The 23,330-nt window shown below is 39.1% G+C and overlaps 2 protein-coding genes across 3 annotated transcripts; one reads left to right on the forward strand and one right to left on the reverse strand.

Moving 5' to 3' along the window:
- Positions 1-18: 18 nt before the first annotated feature.
- On the forward strand, positions 19-18,001 carry MORN4 (MORN repeat containing 4). Of its 2 annotated transcripts, XM_087725711.1 has the most exons (6): positions 19-215; positions 4,728-4,825; positions 10,011-10,125; positions 10,529-10,638; positions 10,863-11,014; positions 17,926-18,001. In XM_087725711.1, the coding sequence occupies exons 2-5, from the start codon at positions 4,759-4,761 to the stop codon at positions 11,009-11,011; spliced, it is 441 nt and encodes a 146-aa protein (XP_087581837.1). In that variant the 5' UTR covers positions 19-215; positions 4,728-4,758; the 3' UTR covers positions 11,012-11,014; positions 17,926-18,001. The 2 variants fall into 2 exon arrangements, with proteins under 2 accessions (XP_087581837.1, XP_013922032.1); XM_014066557.2 differs by lacking the exon at positions 17,926-18,001 and having other exon boundaries at positions 10,863-11,932.
- HOGA1 (4-hydroxy-2-oxoglutarate aldolase 1) lies at positions 14,522-22,655 on the reverse strand. The gene is made up of 7 exons (XM_014066556.2): positions 22,361-22,655; positions 20,896-21,024; positions 20,615-20,742; positions 18,709-18,843; positions 17,461-17,557; positions 17,069-17,202; positions 14,522-16,099 (listed from the first exon to the last, which is right to left on the reverse strand). Exons 1-7 carry the CDS (start codon positions 22,605-22,607, stop codon positions 15,950-15,952), a joined length of 1,020 nt encoding a protein of 339 aa, XP_013922031.2. The 5' UTR covers positions 22,608-22,655; the 3' UTR covers positions 14,522-15,949.
- Positions 22,656-23,330: the final 675 nt, after the last annotated feature.

The raw sequence follows: 23,330 nt of genomic DNA on the forward strand, positions 1-23,330 counted from the left end.
GGCAGGAAATTGCAACGCGAAGAAAGGCTGAGTGGAAGGCAGCACCAGCAGCAGCGACCGGTAAAGCGGGGTGCAGAGCCGTTGTAGTCTACTAGATGGGCGTGGTTCCGGGCTGCAGGGCATGACTTAAGGATGCTGGGCTCGGTCGCGGAGCTGTCAAAAGAGACTTTGCAGTGAGCAGTTTTGATTCCACTACTGAGGGATGCTGCCTGGGGGTAAGTGATGACTCAGGACCGTTAGCATTGCCTGAAAGGTTGTCGCTTAGGAAAAACTAAAACATAGGAGTATAGTAGGTCCTCTTTGATTGTTGGCTTTTTGTTCGTTGAATCAGATTCTGCTGATGTGTATGGAGATGTCCTCAGAAATTGGGAAACTGCTACCCGCATGGTTTGCTGCTGAGCAACTGCAGTTGCTCTGCTCCGTAAAACAGCTGTAATTATTTCCAGGGAAGCAGCAGTCATTGTACTATAAGATCCCTGAAAGGACAAGCAGGTCTCCGATTCTTTCTGTGTAGTCCTTTAGCAAGCTTTAATCATTCATTACAATTTTTTCTCTTCAGAAGAAAGCAAATGTGTTTTTTCACAGCAGCAAGTTTTTAACAATGTGGTTCTGATTGGCATTTGGGAAAAGACAGGCACAATGTATTTTGCTCCTTTGTACTAGCCTTATCCAACCTAGCATATTCTAGATATATTGAATGTTCAGTCTTACTTTCTTCAGCCAGCATAGACACACTGACTGGATGAATATGGAAGTTGTCATCCAACACATCTGGAGAAAATCAGGTTAGGGAATATTCCTTTATACTTTCTCCTATGAGATGTATTGGTTTGTGTACAATGTTGTGTGGCTTGAATCTGAGATTAGTTTTGAAGTCTTGGTTCACTTCCCAGTTATTATGCTGCTAGTTTTCCCATTTAATATAACATAGTAAGTGAGCACTCCTCTTTTTATAATCTTGGCTTTATTACCTATGGATGAAAAAGGCTATTTTCCGCCTAAATTAACTTCTATAAATCAAAAAGCAATCTAAAATGAATTGGAGATGTTATAAAGAAAATAGAACATAACATCTTTTGTCGTTGCTTCATTGTACATGTGATTATTGCTCTGGAACCTCTTGGTTTTTACACTTGGAATTACTGTCTTTGTGTAATATATACCAGTATGAAAAATGATGCCCATGCTTAGCTTATCCAATGGTGTATGAGAATGACTCTAACAGAGGATTCGGGATAAGTGTATAACACAAGTATGCTGAATAGATAATCCACTAATAGGAGACGTTTGAGGAATATGGCCACCGCCGAGACTGAGAAGTGAGCATTTTTCCCATATACTATTACTGCTTACCAATCATTTGTGACTCATTCTTCCTCAAAGGATTACAGCCAGAACATATAGAGCAAAGCAACAGAAATGCAGGCAGAATATTAATGTGTTTCCCTATACTGGATAGATAAATATCTGAAAAATATAATTATTTTTATAGTTGATGTATCTCCAAATGTTGCCCCTGAAGAATTAACAATAAAGACAAGTTGGGCATGTAGGATGAAAGAAAGCTTAAGTAGTAATAGCTTTTAAAACATGTAAATATGACTATTGTCGCTTCAAAAAACATTATTATTTTTGTAATGTTTAATGTTCCAGCAGTCTTTGATTTCTCCACAAGCAATCATATAGCCATTCATTTCTTACAGAGGAAAGGATGGTTCTCACCATGTCAACCATAAGTAATTCCTATAGCAGCAACAATTATCAGTAAGGAATCAGTTTCCTTATGTAGTGTTGCCCACTTTTTCTTTCCTAGCCTTTATTGACTTTCAGCATTTAATACATAGGGATATAACAAATGCAACAATACCCAACTCAGGCTATTGAAGCTGTGATGGACAAAGCAATTCAGAACTACAGAAGCCTTGTGAAGTCAGAGAAACTGATAGAATCTCAGAGACACGAGACTGTTAGAATCTATTCCACAGTTGATCCAATTCAATAAACCATGTAAATGTTCCAACTGTTTGAAAGAAAGACAGTAACTCTACTACACTTCACTGCTATTAGTATTCAATTCAAATTATTTCCTTCTGATTACCTGCTATGGAAGGGTGATCTGCATCTTTGAATTGATCCAACTGCACTCTTTTTTGATGGAGATCACCCAGGTTGTGCCCACAGTTATTACAGATAAATTGCAGTCATGAATGTTTCATAAGTGGAGCCCTTTGCTCAAGCTACATTTAAATCTAGTCCAGTGAAATAAAACTAATAAATTGTAGTAACCTAAGATGTAAAACTTAAATTTATTGTGTAAGGATTGGATATGCTTTCTAGTGAAAGTATGAAGTTGCTATATATACAACTGGCATTGGGAAATACCTGTAGAATGAAAGTCAGTCTGGTGTGTGAGAACTCTTATTACTATATCAATATTATTTGAGGGAGGATTCCATAAGAGTAGCATATCACAATCTATGTTTAAGAAGGTTATTCTTATATGTTTAGGATATAAGAATGGTTGAACTGGAAGTGATCTAGTTCAATATTGCACTGAAGTTCATCTGAATAAAATTGCAGAATATTAATGGAAACAGTAGTTTCCATTTATTATGACTCAACTCTGAAATACAATGGATAGCATTGTCCATTCATATTATTTTAATTTAAGGTATCATGGTATACTATACCATATCATGGTACAGCACATATTATAAGTGATGCTTGAGCAGAATCTGAAGGATTGTCTGGGACACTACACACCCTCTTCAATTACCTGTTTTCCTTGTTACCTTCTGGGAGGAGACTTCATGGTGTACAAAGCAAAACTTCTACATTCAATAACAGTTTGTTCCATATAGCATCAACCTCCTGAACTCTCAGGTTTTCCCCTACATATTCAAAATGGACAGTGATTAATATATATGTATGGTGTAATGTCTGTCTATGGTGCCAGTATATATTTATGTATGTATATAGTATGCCTATATTTGTGTTATATATGTGGGTAGATATACACTTTCTCTTAAGAGCAGGCAACAGAATTTCATTTTTAATGTGGACCTATATGCTCGCAGTAAAAAAAATGACAATAAAGTTATCTTACGTGTGCAGAAGAGGGGAGGTAAGGAAAGATGGGATTAAAATTTACTTTTATCACTCTGAGGGGAACTGTCTGATTTGAGGCCACTATCGGCAGTATGCTACTATTAGTATTTTAGAAGTAATTCTCACATCAAAAATCACTACATTGTTTTAGAACAGGGCTGTCAAGCTCCCAACCCATGGGCCAGATGCGTCACCTGCTGGCCATGCCCAATTTAGCGAAGGGGTGGGAACTCCCAATATGTCACATGACGACACCGTGACGACATGAGTTTGACAGCCCTGTTTTAAAAAGATCTTAAGTGGCATCAATATGAAAGTACAAAGATTGGCATTTTGTTAATGTTTCGAAGTAAATTTTCACATGCCATTTTAAGCAATATACATTAGAATAACCTGAACCATAGGGTGATATCTGGCTAGCTGGAATCTGGATAACAGCACTCTCCAGTGCTATATTTTGTTTCAGCCTTAAATACATTATTGTAGTATTTCACTAACCCATTCTTATTTTGTCAGAAGAACATTTGGAAGTAATGAGACAGTCATCAAAATAATGTGCCTGTATCCATATAACATATACCCGTGATGGTGAACCTATGACACGCATGCTGGAGATGGCACACAGAGCTCTCTCTGTGGGCACGCGCCGTTGCCAGCTGCTGTTCTGGTTTCTGGCCAGCTGGTTTTGCGGGCACCGGAGGTCCAGAAAATGGCCTGAAAAATGTCCAAAAACAGCCATTTTCAGGCCATTTGTGGCCTGAAAAATGGTCCAAAATGGTCTGGTTGTTGGCCATTTTTTGGGCTGTTTTCCGGTGCTCTGGCACCAATGAAGACCAGCTGGCAAGCGTGCATGCAGACGTGTTTTGGTTTGGGCACTTGGTGCCAAAAAGTTTTGCCATCACTGACATATGCTGTCAATTTGGTCATTAAAATTCTTACTCTTCAATACCATAAAATATTAATAGTATTAATGCACAGTTATTTCATAATTTAATGAGAAAATACATAGCCCTTTCTTGGTTTGGGATTAAATTACTTCCTATATAAGCTAATTAGGCACTTCAAGCTATGAATGTATGTACTAACTACGTAACTGCAATACTTTCTAAAATATATTGTGATGTTTGCTAATATCATCCATGAAATGAATACTATGATTTTGTGATGTTTGTGCAGCACCAGAAATATTGTTTGGCTTACTATCAAGCTCAGACATGGCTATTTCTTATGTGTGGAACCAAACCTAATAAAATATGTTTGCTCTGATTTTAGTGATAGTTAGATGACTTTGGACAAAGGATTTATAGGAGGCCCTTTTAGATGGTAATTACTTGCTTATTTCAAAATGGGGCACGCTAAGTCTGCTGTAGGAAGAAACAGTGTGCCCCACCCTTTTTCTTGACAGTACTCACCTTTCTCATTCGTAGTGCCACAGTTTTGTAAACATAAACTCCATTCCCTCCTAGCAGTGATGAAGTTACCTAGTTTGGTAATTAAACATCTACAAGAAAACCATGAAGCTCAGAGAGCACCAAGGATCCCACAGTTTTGCCAGTGTTTCTTCTCCCCTTTCATTCTTGTCTTATGCTGTTTTCATTTTCCTGAACCTTCTATTACAGCTGCTATCCTGTCTTCCTGAAAGTTAGTATCATGACCTTGACTAAAGGCTCATTCACTTACTCCAGTGGAGAGGAATACTGTGGAGAATGGAAGGAAGGTAAGTGAATTTTTCATCAGTTTTACTTGTAGGACCCTACTTGGGAATGATACATACTATTTTTATTACTATGAAGAATTAAGCCAGATAATTTTTTCTATTGTCATTATGAAATAGAATAAATTGTTTTGAAATTGGTTAGATCAGGAACTCTATTAAGATGAAGCTATGAAAATGACCATAGAACAAGTAAAGAGTGTCAAAGTGTAAAAGAAGGGGAACATTCTCAATATTTGTCTCAACAGAGCAAAATGAAAGAGCTTATTTATTTTAAACATATATTAGATGCGCAAGTATAAAGGAAAGATACTTCAAATCTGTACACATCTGTAAACAGAAATTTGGATTGAAAACAAAGCAATTGGAACCTACAAATGCAATACTATTAGTCATTAACAATAAATAGTATTTATACTACTTTTTTCAGAAACAAGAAATACAATATGTACCTTGTGTTCATACTGTATTTCTAAAATTGGAGAATTACGCTGTGCTTAAAAACAATTGCTATCATAGTTATAGCTGGTGAAAGGAATCCATGCTCTTGCCAGAATACCTCTGATATCTTTCATAAAAGGAGCTTGCAATAATAAGGAACTACAGGTGACTAGAAGTGATTCAACCCATTTAACAAAGAAGATGCTTGCATAGCTTTTAGAAAAGGATGGCTATAAACTCTTTATTTCAACTTTGCAGTAGCTTCCGCAAGAAACTGTCTTGACTATTGCAAAGAATGGCTCTATTAGGATAGGCAACAAAGAACATACCGTAAGCTTCATCCTGGTGAGAGAAGAGCTTCTAAATCTAGTTTTGCAAATAGGTTTTCTTTGAAAAGATGTCTAAGAATAATATGTTCCTCACCCAGATACATTTATTAGGAGATGGAGATGACCCCCTTCATGATCCCTATACAGTTTACTATTGGTTACTAATGATTTGAGTACATCAATATGCTTAATAGTATCATGTGAGATTTGCACGTCATACAATATATAAATCTAGGCAGCAATATGATTATTGCTTGGAGTTAAACTGATGTTCTCCAGTCACTTGTGTTATCTGACAAGATATAGGACAGTTAACAAAGGTAAGCCTTTCCCTAATGCCAGCAATGAACAAAATCCTAAAGTGGAGCAACTTTAGGAATTTTGATTCAATGTAACTTTTACTCTTACCTTATGACTATATGAAGAGTAAAGCCTTGAAGTAAAGGATTGAGGCATATAAACCTCAGTGACGTGCGGTGAGGTTTATGGCCAATGTTCCCTCTAATTTTTTTTCAGTGTGAGCGGAAAAGTATAGTGTTTGAGCGGCATATTTTCATGCCTGAGCACCTGAATTTTTTTCACATATGTCACCTAAGACAACAATAAAATCAGTATTATTTGAAACTCAAAGTTATGTTTATTCAAGGTACCTGCTTAATTAAAAGTGTTATATAATATCAGTATCACTTAACAACGCTCCTGCTTACCAACCAAAATGTTGGCTCAGAAAGTCTGGCATTTGAAGCACGCAAGTCTTAAAGCTGTTGTTACAAGACCCTTGCACCCCTAACCCTTTAGGGGAAAAAACCCCCCAGGGGTCTTCAAACGTGACAGCTTTAAGACTTGTGGACTTCAACTCCCAGAATTCCTCCCTGAGGGGAATTATATATTTGGACTGTTTCATAGTTACATTAGAGAACTACATTGTTAGAACTTAGCACAAAAGATACCTTTTATCTGAAAATCCAAATAGAGTAAACCTGCTATTATCCCAGAGCACTAATGTCATTTGTCCCAATCTGTTTTATGAGTCTGTATTAAAATAGATATTTTCACTAAATTTTATAGATCTATATTTCAGGAACCTATCAGAAGTTAGGGCAAGATAAGAGTAGAAGAATGAATTTTGTTGCAGGTCATGGGGATTTTTTCAGCATCTTAAAAGTGGAGTGCATGTGCATTGAACTAGCAATACCCATTTAATAACAAAAGGAAATGGTTGAATTAAATTTGGTAAAGTTGCAAGCGAGCTGTAAAAAGCTTGTGGTTTTTAAAATCATAGAATCAGAAGGGATACTGGAGGTCTTCTAGTCCAGCCCCTTGTCCAAGGCAGGAGTCTTTATATCATCTGAGACAAATGGCCCTCCAGTCTTTTGAAAACCTGTAGCAAATGAATTAAGATTCCATTGATTTTAATTGTTCTTACTGTCAGATTTCTCCTTATTTCCAGCTTGAGTCTCCTGACAAGTTTCCATTGGTTCTTGTCCTGTCCTCAGGTGCTATTGCTGCCTCCTCCTCCTCCTCCTCCTCCTCCTCCTCCTCCTCCTCCTCCTCCTCCTCCTCCTCCTCCTCCTCCTCCAACAGCACCAACACATTTGCTGCCCAGCGCTGCGGCTGAGGTGAAGCCGCCAAAGCTCCCGCTGGTGCCCCCGCAGCGTTAGGCGGAAATCCGGCAGTGCTGTTGGAGGAGGAGGAGGAGGCGAACCAGCCTGCCACCGCCGGCTACCGCCAGCCCCGCCGCTCTTCCCGCCCCCTTCCCAGCCCCACAGTCCAGCGGTCGCAGCAGAAGCAGCCCCGGGGCTCCGCTGCCGCTCCCCGCATTTTCTGGACGGGGATTCCTTGGAGAGGGGATTCCTTCCTGCGAGACCCCGTCCAGAAAATGCGGGGAGCGGCAGCGGAGACCCAGGGCTGCTTTTGCTGCGACCGCTGGACTGTGGGACTGAGAAGGGGGCGGGAAGAGCAGCGGGGCTGGCGGTGGGCGGTGGTGGCAGGCTAGTTCGCCTCCTCCTTCTCCAACAGGCAACAGCACTGCCGGATTCAGTTGTAGCCGCCAGGACTTCCACACGTTTCCTTAAGAAATCTCTGCGCGGCAGATAAAAACTTCTGCGCGGGGTTTTCTTGCAACGTGCGCGGCCGCGCAGGCGCGCACCTTAGAGGGAACAGTGTTTATGGCTGGTGAGGCACTGACACAGTGGAAGGTTTCAATTTTTTTTAGACTTGTGGACTTCACCTCCCAGAATTCCACAGCCAGGCATGCTCAGTCCCGATTTAAAGTGACAGCATTTGTTTTTCTCCTTTGCGAAAGAAGTTCCTTCTTTCTTTTTCTTTTTCTTCTCCCTTCCCCTCCTTCCTCCCTCTCTCCCTCCCTTCCCCCTCTCTCAAACACACACACACACACACACACACAGAAGTTGGATTGGACTATCTCTCCTACCCCCTTCCCTCTCTCACTCAAACAAACTCTCTCTCAAACAAACACACACACACACAAAGTTGGATTGGAGGGAAGAGCACCAGCGAGGAGACCACAGGAGGCAGGAAGCCAATCAAAGAGCCATACTGGAGCACACACATTTTCCCCCAGCCCCAGAAGGATCCAGCCCAGCTTTACTGATTACAGGTTTGAAAAGGCAATGTGGCTCTGCCTGCAATCAAACTACACTTGGGGAGGGAAAGCACTTCCCTCCAGCCTTTGCCCAAAGTCCCGCACCAGGAGGATGAAATTTGAATTCCTCCCCTTCCCTCCGACCCACATGTACCTTTTCCAACTGTTTCAGAGAGGATTTCAACTCTGCTCTTGCCTCGGGTCCTCTGAAGAAGCCCCACCCAAATGAGCACCCTCTACTATGAGGCAGGAGAACTGCATGCCTCACCTACATCAGGAATTTTTAGGCATTTATCCTTGCTTAACTCTGCTCGAGTGATCATAAAATGTCTAAAGTCAGACTAGATGAGGCATGCAGTTCTCCTGCCTCATAGTAGAAGGTGCTTTTTAGAGGCTTTTTTAAACAGTTAAGCAGAGTCATCCACGGTGAGGCAGCAACTAGCTCAGCCTGACCTCAGCTCTCGCCTTTTTCCTTTTACATTTTTTTTCTTTTCATGATGACATTGGTGAGGTTGTGCCTCCCCTGCCTCACCTGACTGCACGTCACTGATAAACCTATTCAGTGTTGTCAACAGTGGTAATGACCAGCTATATAGTTCTCTGTTGCACTTTTATTTTATGTATACAATATCTATGTCCAATGTATAGAGCTACTGACATACTTTCTCTCATCTAGCACTCATCACTGCTCTCCACACTTATTTTGGGGGTGGGTGGGTGAGGAACTAAATACTGACACTTCTAGTACTTTGAGAAGTACAATAGTTTATGGACATTGCTCTCTTTGATAAGTGGTGATCTGAAGCACCCCTTCACTCATTCCTACATATATACATCTACAATTGACATACCAAAAATATGAAGGACAAACAACAGCTGGTCACTAAACTTTTTCACCTCTTTTTCCATCAGTACATTGGTAAAATGCTGGACTATTTTTTATTTTTTTATCTTTGCTTTTAAGTTTCCTGCAGAAGTGATGAATTGGGGAAACCCGTTCTTTCATTTTTAAAAACTTAATTGTAATTCACAAGAGTTCTGCTAGTTTCTCTTTCTAGTTCAAATGACAGAGGGAAGGGTGTTTTCTTCCCACCATTTGCCCAGAAAAAGTGCATCAGATAGATTTTGTTATTCATCAAATTTCATCTTATTTTTAGCTTACCAAATTATAAGCAAGAGTCAACTGAGTGTTTTATGTGAAATTCCAAAGATCTATCAATGAAAATCACATGCCCTCAAAGACTTACCTCCTCAAGAAAATAAAGCAATTAATGCTTGTTTTTAGTAACCAGAACACCTGGCCAACATCATTATCAAAGCTGAAAAATGGATTGAAAACTGGAAAGCAATTTCTTAAGCCCACTTCATTTCTAGCCAGGTTCAACGTAGGGTCCAACTGGGAAAAAAAAGTTGTTCTTTAGATATACATTTGAATCAGTGTGTTATATGAGAATCTTTATGGTAGTATCTGCACAGTCAAATCTAGAAAACTACCATAATCCTGTTCCTTGAGACCCACATATCTTTTTTAAAAGAGTGCTGTGAACCTATGCATGATATAATATAATGCATGGAATAATGCAGCCCACATGCTTTATAAATAATGATTGGTAAAAGGAACAAACAAGAGGTTCCTTCTTGATTTGCCTACCAGATTATCTGGCATGGACTCTGTTATTGTTTCCTTTTCATTTTGAAATGAATATAAAATAAGATGTCCGTACAGTGATGGATAAAATATGGCCTACAAGCAACAGTGTCTACCTTTTTGGCCACCGATAGAAAAGTAATGCTGCTCATTTTCTTCCATTAGGACGTCGACATGGTATTGGACAATTGACTTTTGCTGATGGCAGCATTTACATAGGACATTTTGAAAATGGTCTCTTCAATGGATATGGAGTACTCAATTTTGCAGATGGTTCCAGGTGAGTGCTGGATTGTGAGTTCAATAGCACTGTGCTAGCTAGTTCAGAGAGAGGATCCACATGTATGATCTGAGTCCTTTTCAGAAAATAAGAAATATGTAGTACATATTGCCCATGGTATAATAAAGAATTTTATAGAATGACTGTGTTGCTTCTTTTTGCCTGCATGGGTTTTCTTTTAATACAAGTCTGCAACAAAAATATCCCATATTTCTTGTCATATACTTTTTCAGTGTAGATCTTTGGTAGGCTGTAGAATGGCCACTGAACGTTTTAAGATATTCCATTAATACTTCTATGGCCCCCTTCCTTTCATTTAGTATTGATGTTTTAAGAACTTTATTAAAGTGATTGCAAATGAGATAGCAGTGTCCAATCAGACACACTCTTGTTATTGTTGCAGATATGAAGGGGAGTTTGTGCAAGGAAAATTCAACGGTGTTGGGGTCTTCACACGCTATGACAACATGATCTTCGAGGGAGAATTCAAGGGTGGAAGGGTTGATGGTTTTGGTGAGTGATAAGGATACATCCTGTGGGTGTAACTAAGCAGCAAAGCTAATAATCTTGGATTAAATCTATTTTGGGAACTCTGCTGCAGCATGGAACAGGGCATAAGTGAGAGTTTGCTTAAAAATACCCTCCTCTGAGATACATGCAGATATACTGTATTTCACAGCACTGCATGCACAAATCAACTTTCCTACTGAACAATGATGTTCTATTTTCTCCCACAGGACTTTTGACTTTTCCTGATGGCTCTCATGGGATACCCCGTAATGAAGGCTTTTTTGAAAACAACAAACTCCTGCGACGGGAAAAGTGCCAGACAGTGGTCCAACGTGCACAGAGTGCCTCCAAGATGGCACACAGCTTGACAGCATAAGGGGTATATATTCTACCATAACACAGGGCTTTCTTATGACTGGCAGCCTAACCCAGAGGTTGGTAAGAGTGTGGAGTGCAAGATTCACAGAGGCAAATACCATCTCTAGGATGCAAACTATTATAATTGAACCCTGCTTGCCTTTATCATTTCCTTAAGCAGCTTGGCCCCTATAATGTGAACTGGTGCCAAAACTCAGCTATGAAGCCTATGTCTCCTGCCAGTATCACATCCAAGATCATAGCAATTCCTTTGTCAGAAGCATTTTCCATTAGACAGATTGCTAATCCTATAACCCCACAATTGAGTTGGGCACAATGGGTATCCCAATTACTGGGGCTCGTTAATATACAATCCATCTTTCTTGCCACATACCTAACACAGCTGGAATGTTATCGTTATATGATCAGTTGAGTTGGTTTTCAGTGGTCAAAGGAGGATTAAAGAATTTGCATTTAGTTTAATTTTCTATCTTCTTATATGTCCCTAAAGCTCTAGTTGATTCCTCACTGCTCAGTCTTCCTTTCTTTATAAAAATTAAATGAATAAAATATAAATGAATAAGTAGAAAAAGCAAAAAGAATTAACATATTGAGTGGCATTAAGAATTCTAGACTTTCTGAATGTGACTTTTAACAATTTTGCAGATCAGCCTAAGAAGAATGTCTGAGTTCTGCTACACTTTATGCTTTAGGCTCCAGAATAGATCCAGGATCTCTTTCCACTCTTTATTCTAGCCTTGTGTTTTACACAATTTGCTAAGGCCGTTTTCACTGTGAGCTTCTTGTGTGAGACAGCATTTCACAATTATTCCTTCCTTACATGAGATGCAGGTCACTTAACTAAGGGCCCTAGTAGGAAGAGATTCACTAAGCTCCAGAGATGTTACATGGTTTTCATCTACCATAGTGCCATATACAGCTGTATCATTTTACAAATGTTAAAAAGGGAGTATCATTACTTTTTAAAGCCTTGCCTCTGCTAGTCATAGGACAAGGCAAAGGTTTGCAAATTTCTTCCTACTTCAGAACTGGAAGTTCTTTGCACACAAATACTCCTAGTCTCCACCCACACTTCCCTCTTTTGGCTTCTGAAATTTTACCACACATTCCATTAATATTTCAAGCCTGACTTTGCTGCCTTAATGGCTAGACATTTGCTTTAAACTAAAAATGAATCTCAGGATGCTGATCACTAGTCCAATATATTATCATAGAATAATGGCATGTATAGCCCTATATGTATCCAAAATAAGCAACAGCATCTTTTATACAGTGCTGTAAAGCTAAAAGAGACAGCTGTTCCCAGATAATGCCATACTGTATATCTTTATAGAACAGTGTTTCTCTACCTTGGCAACTTTACAATGTGTGGACTTCAACTCCCAAAAGTCGTCAGAAAGGTGCCAAGGTTGAGAAACACCATTGTAGAAAATGCATTAAGTAACATTGGAACCTAGCACAACAGCTTATAACTTATAAATGTGGAGATTGCAGGGCATTCTTAATATATAGTACAAATAGATGGGCAATGATATGGAAGGGATAACTGGTTCCTTGCTAGAGATGCAGGCTGAATGAAAATACCAGGCTGGCGGAATAGAAGCTAAATTTTCTAGAGATGATAGCAAATCCCTCAGTGGGGTAACAATTTAGTTAAAATGGGTCAATAAAGAGTAACTATATCTGTTAACTCTTTTTATGTTTCTGTGCACTAAAATTAAACATGGGATTGTTTAAAATTGGGGGGTGTTCTTAGTCAAGCATTGACCCACGTAATGTGTGTTCCTAAGTGCCATGCTGGAGCCCTTGTAACCAGCCTATCTCCACACTGAATGTCTGTGTGTCAATGCTACCCTTGTGCCTTTGTGTCTTTGCCCATCTAAGGGCCTTGGCCAAATAAAGAGTTGCTGAAGCTCGACTTTGGTGTATTATTTTCCTCTGGTATCGAGGCAGGTGGATTAGCCTTATTCAATTATGCAGATTCAGAATGGATCTTCTGTTTATTCTAGTCTAATATGCAGTAGTGCCAAGCATCTGAATTTTGATCACATGACTATGGGGATGCTGCAATGGTAGTAAGTGTGAAAAATGTTCATAAATCACTTTTTTCAGTGCTGTTGTAACTTTGAACAGTCTGTTGTAAATTGAGAATTACCTGTATGTAGGTTTTGAATTTTTTCTTTAAATCAATGTATTTTGTTACATACAGTAAACTATATTTTATTCATTTGTTTAATTGGGTTCTCTTTATCTAGTTTTAGAACGTTTAGCAAACTAGTCACATTTTAGATCATATGGAAAATGTAAAAGGGTTCACAAATTTTTCAGCACTACTGTATAGACCCCACTCACTCGTTCCATCATTCACTCATTCAGTCCTTGAGAGATTCAATGGGAACTAATCTGAAAAGCTTCCCCATCACTGCAATGAGAATGGTGCATTATAGGGCAACAACCTTTGAATCAAGATACCTCAGATCAGCTAACTTATGGAATGTGTACAAAATCTGGGATCCATGACTCTCATAGGATTGAAATTTAGGGGTGTTGCGGCAACTGATGCAGTCATGTGATCATTAATACTCCCTGCCAGCTTCCTACAAAAAAAACCAATAAAGTTGCTCCTGCTCCCAGTGCTTTTTTCCTCCTGCGGTCATTCAGTTCAGTTTAATAAGAAATATATCTGAAATGTTGACCCAATGGGTTATGGATTGTCTAGTTATCTTAAAAGGTGTTCTTCCAACACTTTTAATAGACTCTGAATATATGAATTTGCTTTAAATGGTAGATTCAAACAATACTTAGCTGTTCTGACTCCCCCTCCCTGTGAATAAACCAGAACACAGGCTTGGCTGTTTGCCACTGGTCAATTACTGAGATAACGAATCCTTTGGCTGAGGGCCCAGGCAACTCACGTTCAATAGAGTAGCTCTGCAGCAACCGAGATAGTTCAAACGAAGCAACGCAGATAGGCCAAACGAACAGACACGGCTAGAATAGATAGATTTTCTTAACTACTAATTCGAATGGTTGTTTCCTGCAAATGTTCCCTCCCAACACCTCACCTATAATCTCTCTTGGGAGGGGCCAATCAACAACCACCTTCTGCTTAGTCTGCCTACGGAGTTGCTGCTTCTGTTTCTCAGCCTTTCTCAATCTAGCATCAGGGACAAACTGCCTTTGATCCTCCCCACTACTCCATGCTTCAGGTGCCTCCTGGTGGCCAACTAGCCTCTCTGGTCCCTGCTCTGAGTCTGAACCCTGCCTAGGGTCCTCCACATCGTCCAGGGCAGACTCATATAGTTCCTCGCTATCCAAGTCCATCAGCCCCTCAACCGGATCCTGCTGGGCCACAACACTTAGCCAAGACGCCATTTTGTTTGCTTGTGACAGCAATTGTATGAATTCCGCTGCTGTAATTTATCCAACAATTAAGATTAAATCATAGCTTAGCAGAATGCATTGAATGCAGACAATGAGTTTTAGATAATTATAAGCTACTCCAATATTTTCTGATGTTATTTTATTATATTCCTTTCCATTTTTCCTTTGCTCCTTTGACTTACAACTGTCAAAATTGCCCCCTTGAGCAATCTTCATCTGATGCCGGTCTTTGTATTTGCAACTGCCTACCATGCTGGCAAAATGTTAAGTCCTTTACTTTTTCATATCTATGTTTTTTTAAAGAAAATTTTGACACAATTAGTTAGCTTCCATTAATGGTTCAACTAAACTTAAGTACTTGTAAAGAAACAATGCATTTTCTAATTTACAACTTCAATTTCCCCCAACTTTTTCCACTTAAAGAAGAGATTTTCCATAACAATTTTGTTTCCATGCCTACTGCTGGAATTGTATAAAATACTATATGAAATAGCTTGATTAAATCTGATGCTCCAGTCTCACTGACCTCCAGCCATACAGTTATTGGGGTTGGGGCTGTGACTATATAGGTACAATTATCCACTTCTAGTCATTTTGGATCTGGGTGTACCGCAAGAAGTTGTACCATCAATTAGCCTTAGTGCGTTTATGCTTTAGCTAAAAATATAGTCATCAGCAAAACTATTGAATGGTTCTCCATTTCTTTTTCCAAATATAACATACCATTATTAGACAGCAGAAAAAGGACAATAACAGAAGCATAATTATCTTGAAGAATGTATTTTTATGCCACTTCTGCCCTTGAGGACTGTGAGCAAGACTCAAGACCTAAGTAGCAGTGTTTTATGAAATAATTTAAAAAAAACACTTAAATTGTGCTGATCTAGCGTCAGTGAATACCATAAATATATACTGTAGATAACAGGTTAGTGATAGATTGTAATGGAGAAAATCTGTGTAGTCAATAAAAGTCAAAAATGACTTCATGGCACATAATCATTCACTAATTACATATTCTTATACCATCTCAATAATGTTCAATTTTTCAGTGGATCATACAACTCAATTTACTGTGCATAAGGTAGCAGTGCAAATGGTATTTTGACCTAGCAAATCATAAAAATGAATGAAATATCTTTTACATAGGACATTAAGATTACACACATCTGATTTCTGAACCCAGAGAATTAGCCTTTCACCATTCTATGATTCCAGAACTAATCAGGGTATAGGAGAATGCTGAAAAGATTAGAACATAGATACGACCATATCCTAGACATAGGTGTGTTATGTAGAATTGAGAAATTTTAAGTGGCAAAGGAATGTTGGGCTTCTAATCAACCATGAGATGCAGATACAGCATTTTCTCATCTAAAGCTCCATTCTGAAGATTTTACTCCATTGTTTTGTTGCCATAGCAATGCTCCAATAAGTACACTATGAGTTGAGTGAGCTGCATGCATTTAAGTAAATTGCAAGACATGTGAGCCTTTCCCAATTACAGTAATTGGCTGCAGCAAGATTCCAGGCATTGCTAGAACTCCTTTGTCCTTCAGAGCCAGCCATTGGAGGTGAAATCATGGCGTAATTCCATTAATTGTATCTCAGTTAATGGGAGCAAAGGGGCACGGCAAAAGCCTCCTTTGTAGCCAAACCACTCCATCGCCTGCTTGAGACCCGGGACCCCGAATTTCCGGGTGACCTGTTGTAACACAAACGATATAAAATTCTAAAAGCTACTATCAGACTAATATTACAGAATAACTGTTTACAAATTTCTTTTCATGCAAACATGCAAGCACTCTGATAACAGAAAGTGGCACAGATTGAAGACTTGTACTATCTAAGGATTGGTATCGTAATGATAGACAATTATTTCTCTGCAATTTTTCCGAAACCTAAGTAAGGAATTCAGGTCTGCATCATTTCAGTATTTTGAGACTCCTTGAAACAATGTACATTATTATTTTGGGGGGAAATTGTTATTTTTTACTTAGATAACATAAGATCTGGAGTTAGTATAAATCTACTACTAATTCAGGTCAATGGTTTACATTTACACTTTACTCTACTTTAACTGACAGATGCAAGGTTTATTCCCAATATTTCTGTCAAATATCTTTTAACAAGAGATGCCACAAAGAGATGCCACAACAGAAAGACTTGGAAAATTAATAAAGGTTAATTAAAATTAAAATAGCCAGGTTATTTTTTTAAAAAAAAAAATTGTGCCTAAAATTAATCTGAAAGTAGTATTTCAAAATTCATAACTGTAAAAAAATTTTTTTGGGGGGGAGAGACACATCTTGGAAACACACCATGTGAATGAAACACAGGTTTTTCAAATGTTGTGATCTCTCTCTCAAAATATATGGTGTTTTTTTTTAAGCAAATAGAAATTTTAAATGTGGTAAGTTCAAACTATTGGAATGAAAGGAGAAGATCAGTAGCAGAACTGTTGTATTTATCAGTATGGGGCACACAGCCTCCAGGTCAAAGAAGTTTGTTTTGACAAGTGGATAGGATTGGACATCAGGCTGATTCCTGGTTGTGGGAATGCCACAAAAATATTGGATTCTAAAAATTATTCTAACCTTCTTTCCCAAAACTTGCCAAAAAGGATAGTCCCACTTCAGAATGTTTAAGTTCCCCCAGATTTAAGGGTTCTTACTGCAATGTTTGGCTCAATCAATCGGTGCTGCAGTTCACGGGCTTCATCCCAGTTTCCACCCCGGCAAAGATCATCAAGCTGACAGACAGGACTACCTAATACATTGGCAAGGGCACAGACTCCTCCTGTAGCACCTACAGTAGAGCTCAGAGTCAACAGAAATAACTTATAAACTATTCACCTTCCCATCGATACTTCATCCACCCCCAAAAGCTTTCCCCCCCCCCCCCATTATTCTAGTCTAGAGCATGCTAGCTTAATAATGCTTCTTGGCAATCATGTACATTATAATACAACCATATTTTAATAGGTATTTTTAAAAATATTACAATAGCTGCTTTCCTATTCTGCATTGCTTCCCCATATCCTGAAACATTTATCCTACAACCTACCTACAATATAGCTGGCTAGCAAAAAACCAGCTGATCCTGCCAGTACCTGGAAGTCTTCATTCTGCGTCTTGTGGACAAGCAGCCCCAGGCGTGTAATCTGGTAAAAGATAAGGTTGATTTCATAGCAGGAGATAGCACTCATCACTGAAATGCCAAAAGGTGTCATTAGCAAAAACACAGGATGCTCATGGTGATACTGCACTCATAAGTACACATGCCAAGGAAGTCATAAATACAAGGAACCTTAATAAACATTTTAAAATTGTCAGTTCATGTCGCTTGTTTTTGCTAAAGCAACCTTTTCCAATATGGATCTCTCCAGATGGTTTATCCTAAAAATCCCAGCAGCACCAATCTGCATATCCAAAATGGTAATGGGAATTAGAATCAAAACACCTGGAGAAGGCCAGTCTAAAGTTTGTTATCTTTTTAAAGTTTCGTATTTTTCCACTTTGTTTTACAAAGGTCTTGATATTTAAAAGACAGCTAAGGACTACACAGTCTCAAGCATCATGCATCTAGACAGGTCTGTTGAAAAAAGGTAATACAATTTTAGATTGCAGAAGCTTGTTAGCAAAATTTCCCCTATGTTTAGAATGATGTTTGGAAAATGAAAATTTAAATGCTTCTATACAGCTGTGCTTGAAAACAAATAGATGTTTTCCTAGGGTAGACCAGAACATACATAGTTGGGATTTCATCCTATACTGGTTCTTCAGAAATAATTATAATTACCACAGAAATATTAGCTTTTTTGTTTTTCACATTTATATTACATCCTATTCTTCAATATACTCAGCTTAGGAATTACCATGTTTATTCTTACCCATAAGTAAAATAAACTTTGTCTGTTATCACCCAGTGAGCTTTTGGGTGAAAACAGAGATCTGAACTTGAATTGTCAATCTAGATATGGGATAGTGCCCTCTATAAAACAGTAATGTGAACTTTAATAAAGTACCTGTTAGTTTAATGTTCAAGTGATAATGAAATATATGGGAAACTGCCATCTGGCTGTGCTAAAATGTTTTTAAAGTATTTTCTTCAACAGCTTAAACATTAATTTTTCATAGGAAGAAAGAACAATTCACAGATCTCCAGGTCTCTTAAGAGAAAATGTGTGCAACAGCTTTCATTCCTTAACATCCAAAAATACCCAACATATAGAATCTCATATCACCAAGAAGGAATAAGAATCCCCTGAGGGGATCACATTAGTGCAGCACCTGGTTGTCATATTTCACTCACGTTGCCATCACTGTCCTTGATCCCCACTATGTTAGGATGTTGCGCGAGGCTGACCACTGCCTCATTGGGCAGTTCCAAACCTGTGTTGGCTGGAACACTGTACAGTATCACAGGAATTGGAGATGCATCAGCCACCTGGGAATATAAAGTAGTAAAGCATGTGGGCCCATTGGGAAACAATCTATCAGTGAACTACAAACTGCTCTTTCAATATCAATCTTCAGCAAGGTCCTCTCGCCTACATCCAGGCAATACAAGGCAATCTCCAATTATTGCAGAGCCAGGATAATGGATAGGCGCCATATTCTCTCTTTTCAAAGAGAAGGTTACACTTTGGTTGCTATGCTAAGGGCTGTATTTAAATAGTTGGCATGGCCAAAATAAAAGCTACATTGAATTTAATTGACTAAATATAATTAGATTAACTAATTAATAGTATTTATCTCAACTGTCAAAATAAACACTACACTTTGATGCCAACTTCTGGAGGATATTTGAGGCTTTCAGAGGAACATTCATTCTTGGGGTCACAAATTATGTACCTCTGCTGCATGGATATTGCAATTTTATCTGTCTTGAATTTTACTCAGCTTGTTATTGCACTTTAGTATTTAGAATCTGGACAACTGAACTGTTACATCCATTTCCTGCTCAGTAGAATGTGGATCATCCGAACATATTTTAGTGAATTGTGATACATCCATTCTTTCATCACAGCACATTTCAGAATTGTGGTCCTTAATCTATGGCAATTAGCATGACTTCAAGAATCGCTTGTGATTCACCAATTGTTTAACTCAGCCTGTTCTAAACTGGCATCTTTCAAATATGTTGGAATTATAATTCCCAGGATTCCCAGCCAACATGGCCAAATCTTATATACAGCAATTCCAACAAATGTGGAGGACACATATAGAAAAGCTTTTTCAACTGCTTGTGAAATCCTCAATGTCTTGAGAATGAATAATGAGAAGTTAATCTCAATTCTATAATGAAAATGCAAATTGCAAAAATTGCAAATTCCCATTATTCACTTTCTGTTCAACTCTCAGTTTTCAAATAAAAGAATTCAAGACAAAATACTTCTATCTGTAATCAGCCACTAAATAATTTAAGAAATTTCACATAAATCAAGGACACTTTATTTTTAAAAAAAAGCTGAATTTCTATTATGTTTGAATTCTAACAGCACTTTGAAGTTCAAACAACATGTAATAGATAAGGGCTATATAACCTTTCCATCACTGTTCCTAGCATCATCTTACCACATCTTCAAAGGTTCCACCACAAAATCGCGGAGGACAAAATCGCGCTCGACGAAAGCGCGCATTTGACGTCATCACAGCGCGACGAAAACATCGCGCTGTGATTGAAAAATGTAAAAATAAAGCTAAAATCTTCCCCTAACCCCCCCAAACCTAACCTTAAACCTAACCCTAAACCTAACCCTTAACCTAACCCTAAATCTAACCCTAAACCTAACCGTTAACGTAACGAAAAACCTAACGCTAACCCTTAACCTAACGCTAAACCTAACGCTAACGCTCTAAACCTGACCCTAACCCTTAACCTAACCCTAACCCTAACCCTTAACCTAACCCTTACCTTTATGTGAATCGGCTTGCTTTAATTTTAATTTTATTTCAATATTTAATTTTTTTCGTCGCGCTGTGATGATGTCACATGCGCGCTTTCGTCGAGCGCGATTTTGTCCTCCGCGCTTTTGACGGGTCACGATCTTCAAAAACTTTCTTTACTATCAATCATCTGATCTGGTTTATACATAATACTAAGCCATAATGTCAGCTTTACTTTTTTGGCTTATGGTGTAATGTGATACCTTTGAGACCACTTTAGTCATCTCTAATAAATATAAATCAGAGATTATCCTGACCCTTTTCTTTACCTGGGTATAATGGTGGATCAAGGCAGCACTGGTCATACTTCCACGGAAGTAGCAAGGAGTCACCACAAGAGCAGCATCAGCACCCTTGTCAGCCATTTGTTTTGTTTTCTCAATGGTGCAGTGAGTTGCTAAGAGAAGAAATATAAGTGACTTAAAGGACAGCTCTTGGGATCCTACGTAGGAGCTTCTTGAGGGTCAAATAAGATACCAGACATAGAATCCTTATATAAGGTATGGTCAGCTAGAGGCCCACTCCTCTAGTCTACCTTTTTATTGCTCACATTCACATCCTGACCCAACCAGAAGAAGCTTTTCCTTAGGCACAGCTTGGTGCACCCGCATCACTACTTCCAGGCATTCCTCCTGTGTCAAGTAGGGAGCTTCCCCATTGGAACCATGTACTACAAAACCTAGAAAAATAAGAAGAAAGCTATTTATTTTTTCTATCAAGTAAAATATCCTACAGATACAAGGGTTTTACTTTAAGTATACTAGATTGTGCAGAAATTGATAGATTGACATTGAAAATTAAACAGAAAGACGATGTAGAATATTATCAAACATGGAATTTATTTTACCAATGGTTGGGAAAAAGGGATGGAGATTAAAAATGTAATTTGTATTGTTAAGCAAATTAAATGCCCAGACAACACGATGTTTATTAAGCACTAAGAAATGTATTTAATAGAAAAGCAATTAAAATAAAAAAAGAAGTACATAAGCTGTTATTGATATAATCTGCTAGTTAATGTTAGTAGAGCATTACTCAGGGATAGGAAAAATCTGCTATCCATTGCATGTCCCTCCATTTTCCATTTACAGCAGACTAGGTCCAAAGTCTGGGTGGGCAACTATGCGTGTCCTTGAAAAGAAAATAATTTAGCTGTGCTTCTCCTTCCTATACTTTTGAAAGTACTAATAAAGACAGAAGGGTTGGTTTCTTTTTTCCCTAATCTTTCTTAAACTAACAACACTAGAAAAAGTGGAGCAAAAGGAGAAGGGTAAGGAAGAGATGGTTAGATAATGTCATCAAGAAAATGAACATGAATTTGGATAAACTCCTGGAAGCAGTGGGAGGCAGTAGAACCCTGGTGTGCATGCTGTTGCGAAGAGTTAGACACAACTTAGCAACTGAACAACAACAACAAATTCTGGATAATATTCATTCATATGCCTTCCTGCTACAATTTACCGGTGGCACTTTCTCCACAGTGAAACATGTTGGTTTCTTGCCCAAAACTGAACATTTTGCATGCCAGAAAGGTGCTTTTAACAGAAGTCTGTCCAGATGGCCCAAGTTCACCATTTATGAACAAGTTAATATACCATGTTTTACTTAACTATAATTTACTGAATAAACTGTAACTAGTTGGGCTCATAACCACAATGTCTGGGATCACACAACCTGTTATATACAGTGACCCAGAGGCTTAATGTGCTAATAACTTTGTTCATAGACACACCATTAGCTGTAAAAAAGAAAAGAAAAGAAGCAAGGTGTTTGGTGGCTTTTAGACGGGAAAATACTACGATTTTCCTCCTCTTTCCGCAGGGTTCATAGGACGCATTGCCACAAAAGCTAGATAAGTAACAAATTCAACAGAACTTGGCCAAGTAAAGTAAGGCAGAGTGGCACCCAAGCCAGGATCGCCCCAGGTGGCTCTCGCCTCCCTCCCGACAGACGCCTTACCCAAAAAGGACCCCACGTGTCCTTCTCCCCTCAAGACTCAAGAGTCTCAACCCTACCTCGGAAGGGGATTTCGGCGTAGAGGCGCAGATTCTCCTGCAACCGGGCGTAATCTACACGGCCTTGAGACGTGAAAGGGGTGACGAGGGGCGGATAGATACCCCGCAGGTCTAGGCGGCGGGCAGGTGCCGCTGCAGCCAAGAACCTTCGGAGCACACCTCCTGCAGCCACCAGCGCGGGGCTCGCGCAAGGGGTCCGCGGCCAGAAGGGGCACAGAAAGCGCGGGGTTAGGGTCGCCCTGGCCATCCCGCTGTTGACCGATACGAATGCTGTGCCGCCCCGGGTCACCGGATCCCTTGAAGAAGGCGGGGGGAAAGTCCCCCGAGACCGCCCGCGGGGCGGGAAGTCGGACCACACCAGCTCCGACACGGTTGGCTGAACTCCCTTTAGGAGACCTGAAAGCAAAAAAGCAAGCGCTGCTTTCCCTTCCCTTCGTTTCTTTTACAACTTTCAGGCTGGGACTATACGGAAGTAGGCCAAACTCCCTCCGAGTCTAGGTTTTCCTTATCTATTTATGAGTTTGTAAACCGCTTCACTCGGTGCTATTCTAAGCAGTGTACAAAAGGCTTGACTTTGCTACAATCCATGAACAAGCAGGAGGAAGAGGGGAAAGCCAGAGGTTAGGGTGAAAAAACAAGAAAGAGCCTTTCATGACACACCGCCAGCATAAAAGACCTTGGCAGGCAAAAAGACATTGCGCTATATAAGTGGTAATATGGTTTATTTGATTCTTAGACAAATGTGGCTTATTCAATAATCCACAGGTAAGCAAAGAGGTTGCTGAGCAAATGGGTCTATTTGCTTTGATATAAATTAGGCTTTTATGGCCTTTTTTCACCACAAAGTAGAAACATCTGCCTATCCCTTGAGCTTGTTTATAGCTGTTCCAGTCTGATACTACCTATAAGTTCATTAATAAAACAGCACTGGCATCTGTTGGCTGTTTCAGATCAATTTAGTCATTCAAAT

Source organism: Thamnophis sirtalis, unplaced genomic scaffold, assembly GCF_051295495.1.
Source record: "Thamnophis sirtalis isolate CommonGarterSnake01/CBP01778 unplaced genomic scaffold, rThaSir2_p1.2 scaffold_11, whole genome shotgun sequence".
Lineage (NCBI taxonomy): Eukaryota > Metazoa > Chordata > Lepidosauria > Squamata > Natricidae > Thamnophis > Thamnophis sirtalis.

Excerpts from the sequence above, each read along its gene's own strand:
- MORN4 (XM_087725711.1), top strand. The coding sequence starts at position 4,759 with ATGACCTTGACTAAAGGCTCATTCACTTACTCCAGTGGAGAGGAATAC. Across the intron at positions 10,126-10,528 it reads AATTTTGCAGATGGTTCCAG|ATATGAAGGGGAGTTTGTGC; the intron begins GTGAGTGCTGGA and ends TTATTGTTGCAG. Across the intron at positions 10,639-10,862 it reads TGGAAGGGTTGATGGTTTTG|GACTTTTGACTTTTCCTGAT; the intron begins GTGAGTGATAAG and ends TTTCTCCCACAG.
- HOGA1 (XM_014066556.2), bottom strand. The coding sequence starts at position 22,607 with ATGGCCAGGGCGACCCTAACCCCGCGCTTTCTGTGCCCCTTCTGGCCG. Across the intron at positions 20,743-20,895 it reads GGTTGGGTCAGGATGTGAAT|CAACTCACTGCACCATTGAG; the intron begins GTGAGCAATAAA and ends TTCTTCTCTTAG. Across the intron at positions 17,203-17,460 it reads GCTAGCCAGCTATATTGTAG|GTGCTACAGGAGGAGTCTGT; the intron begins GTAGGTTGTAGG and ends GCTCTACTGTAG.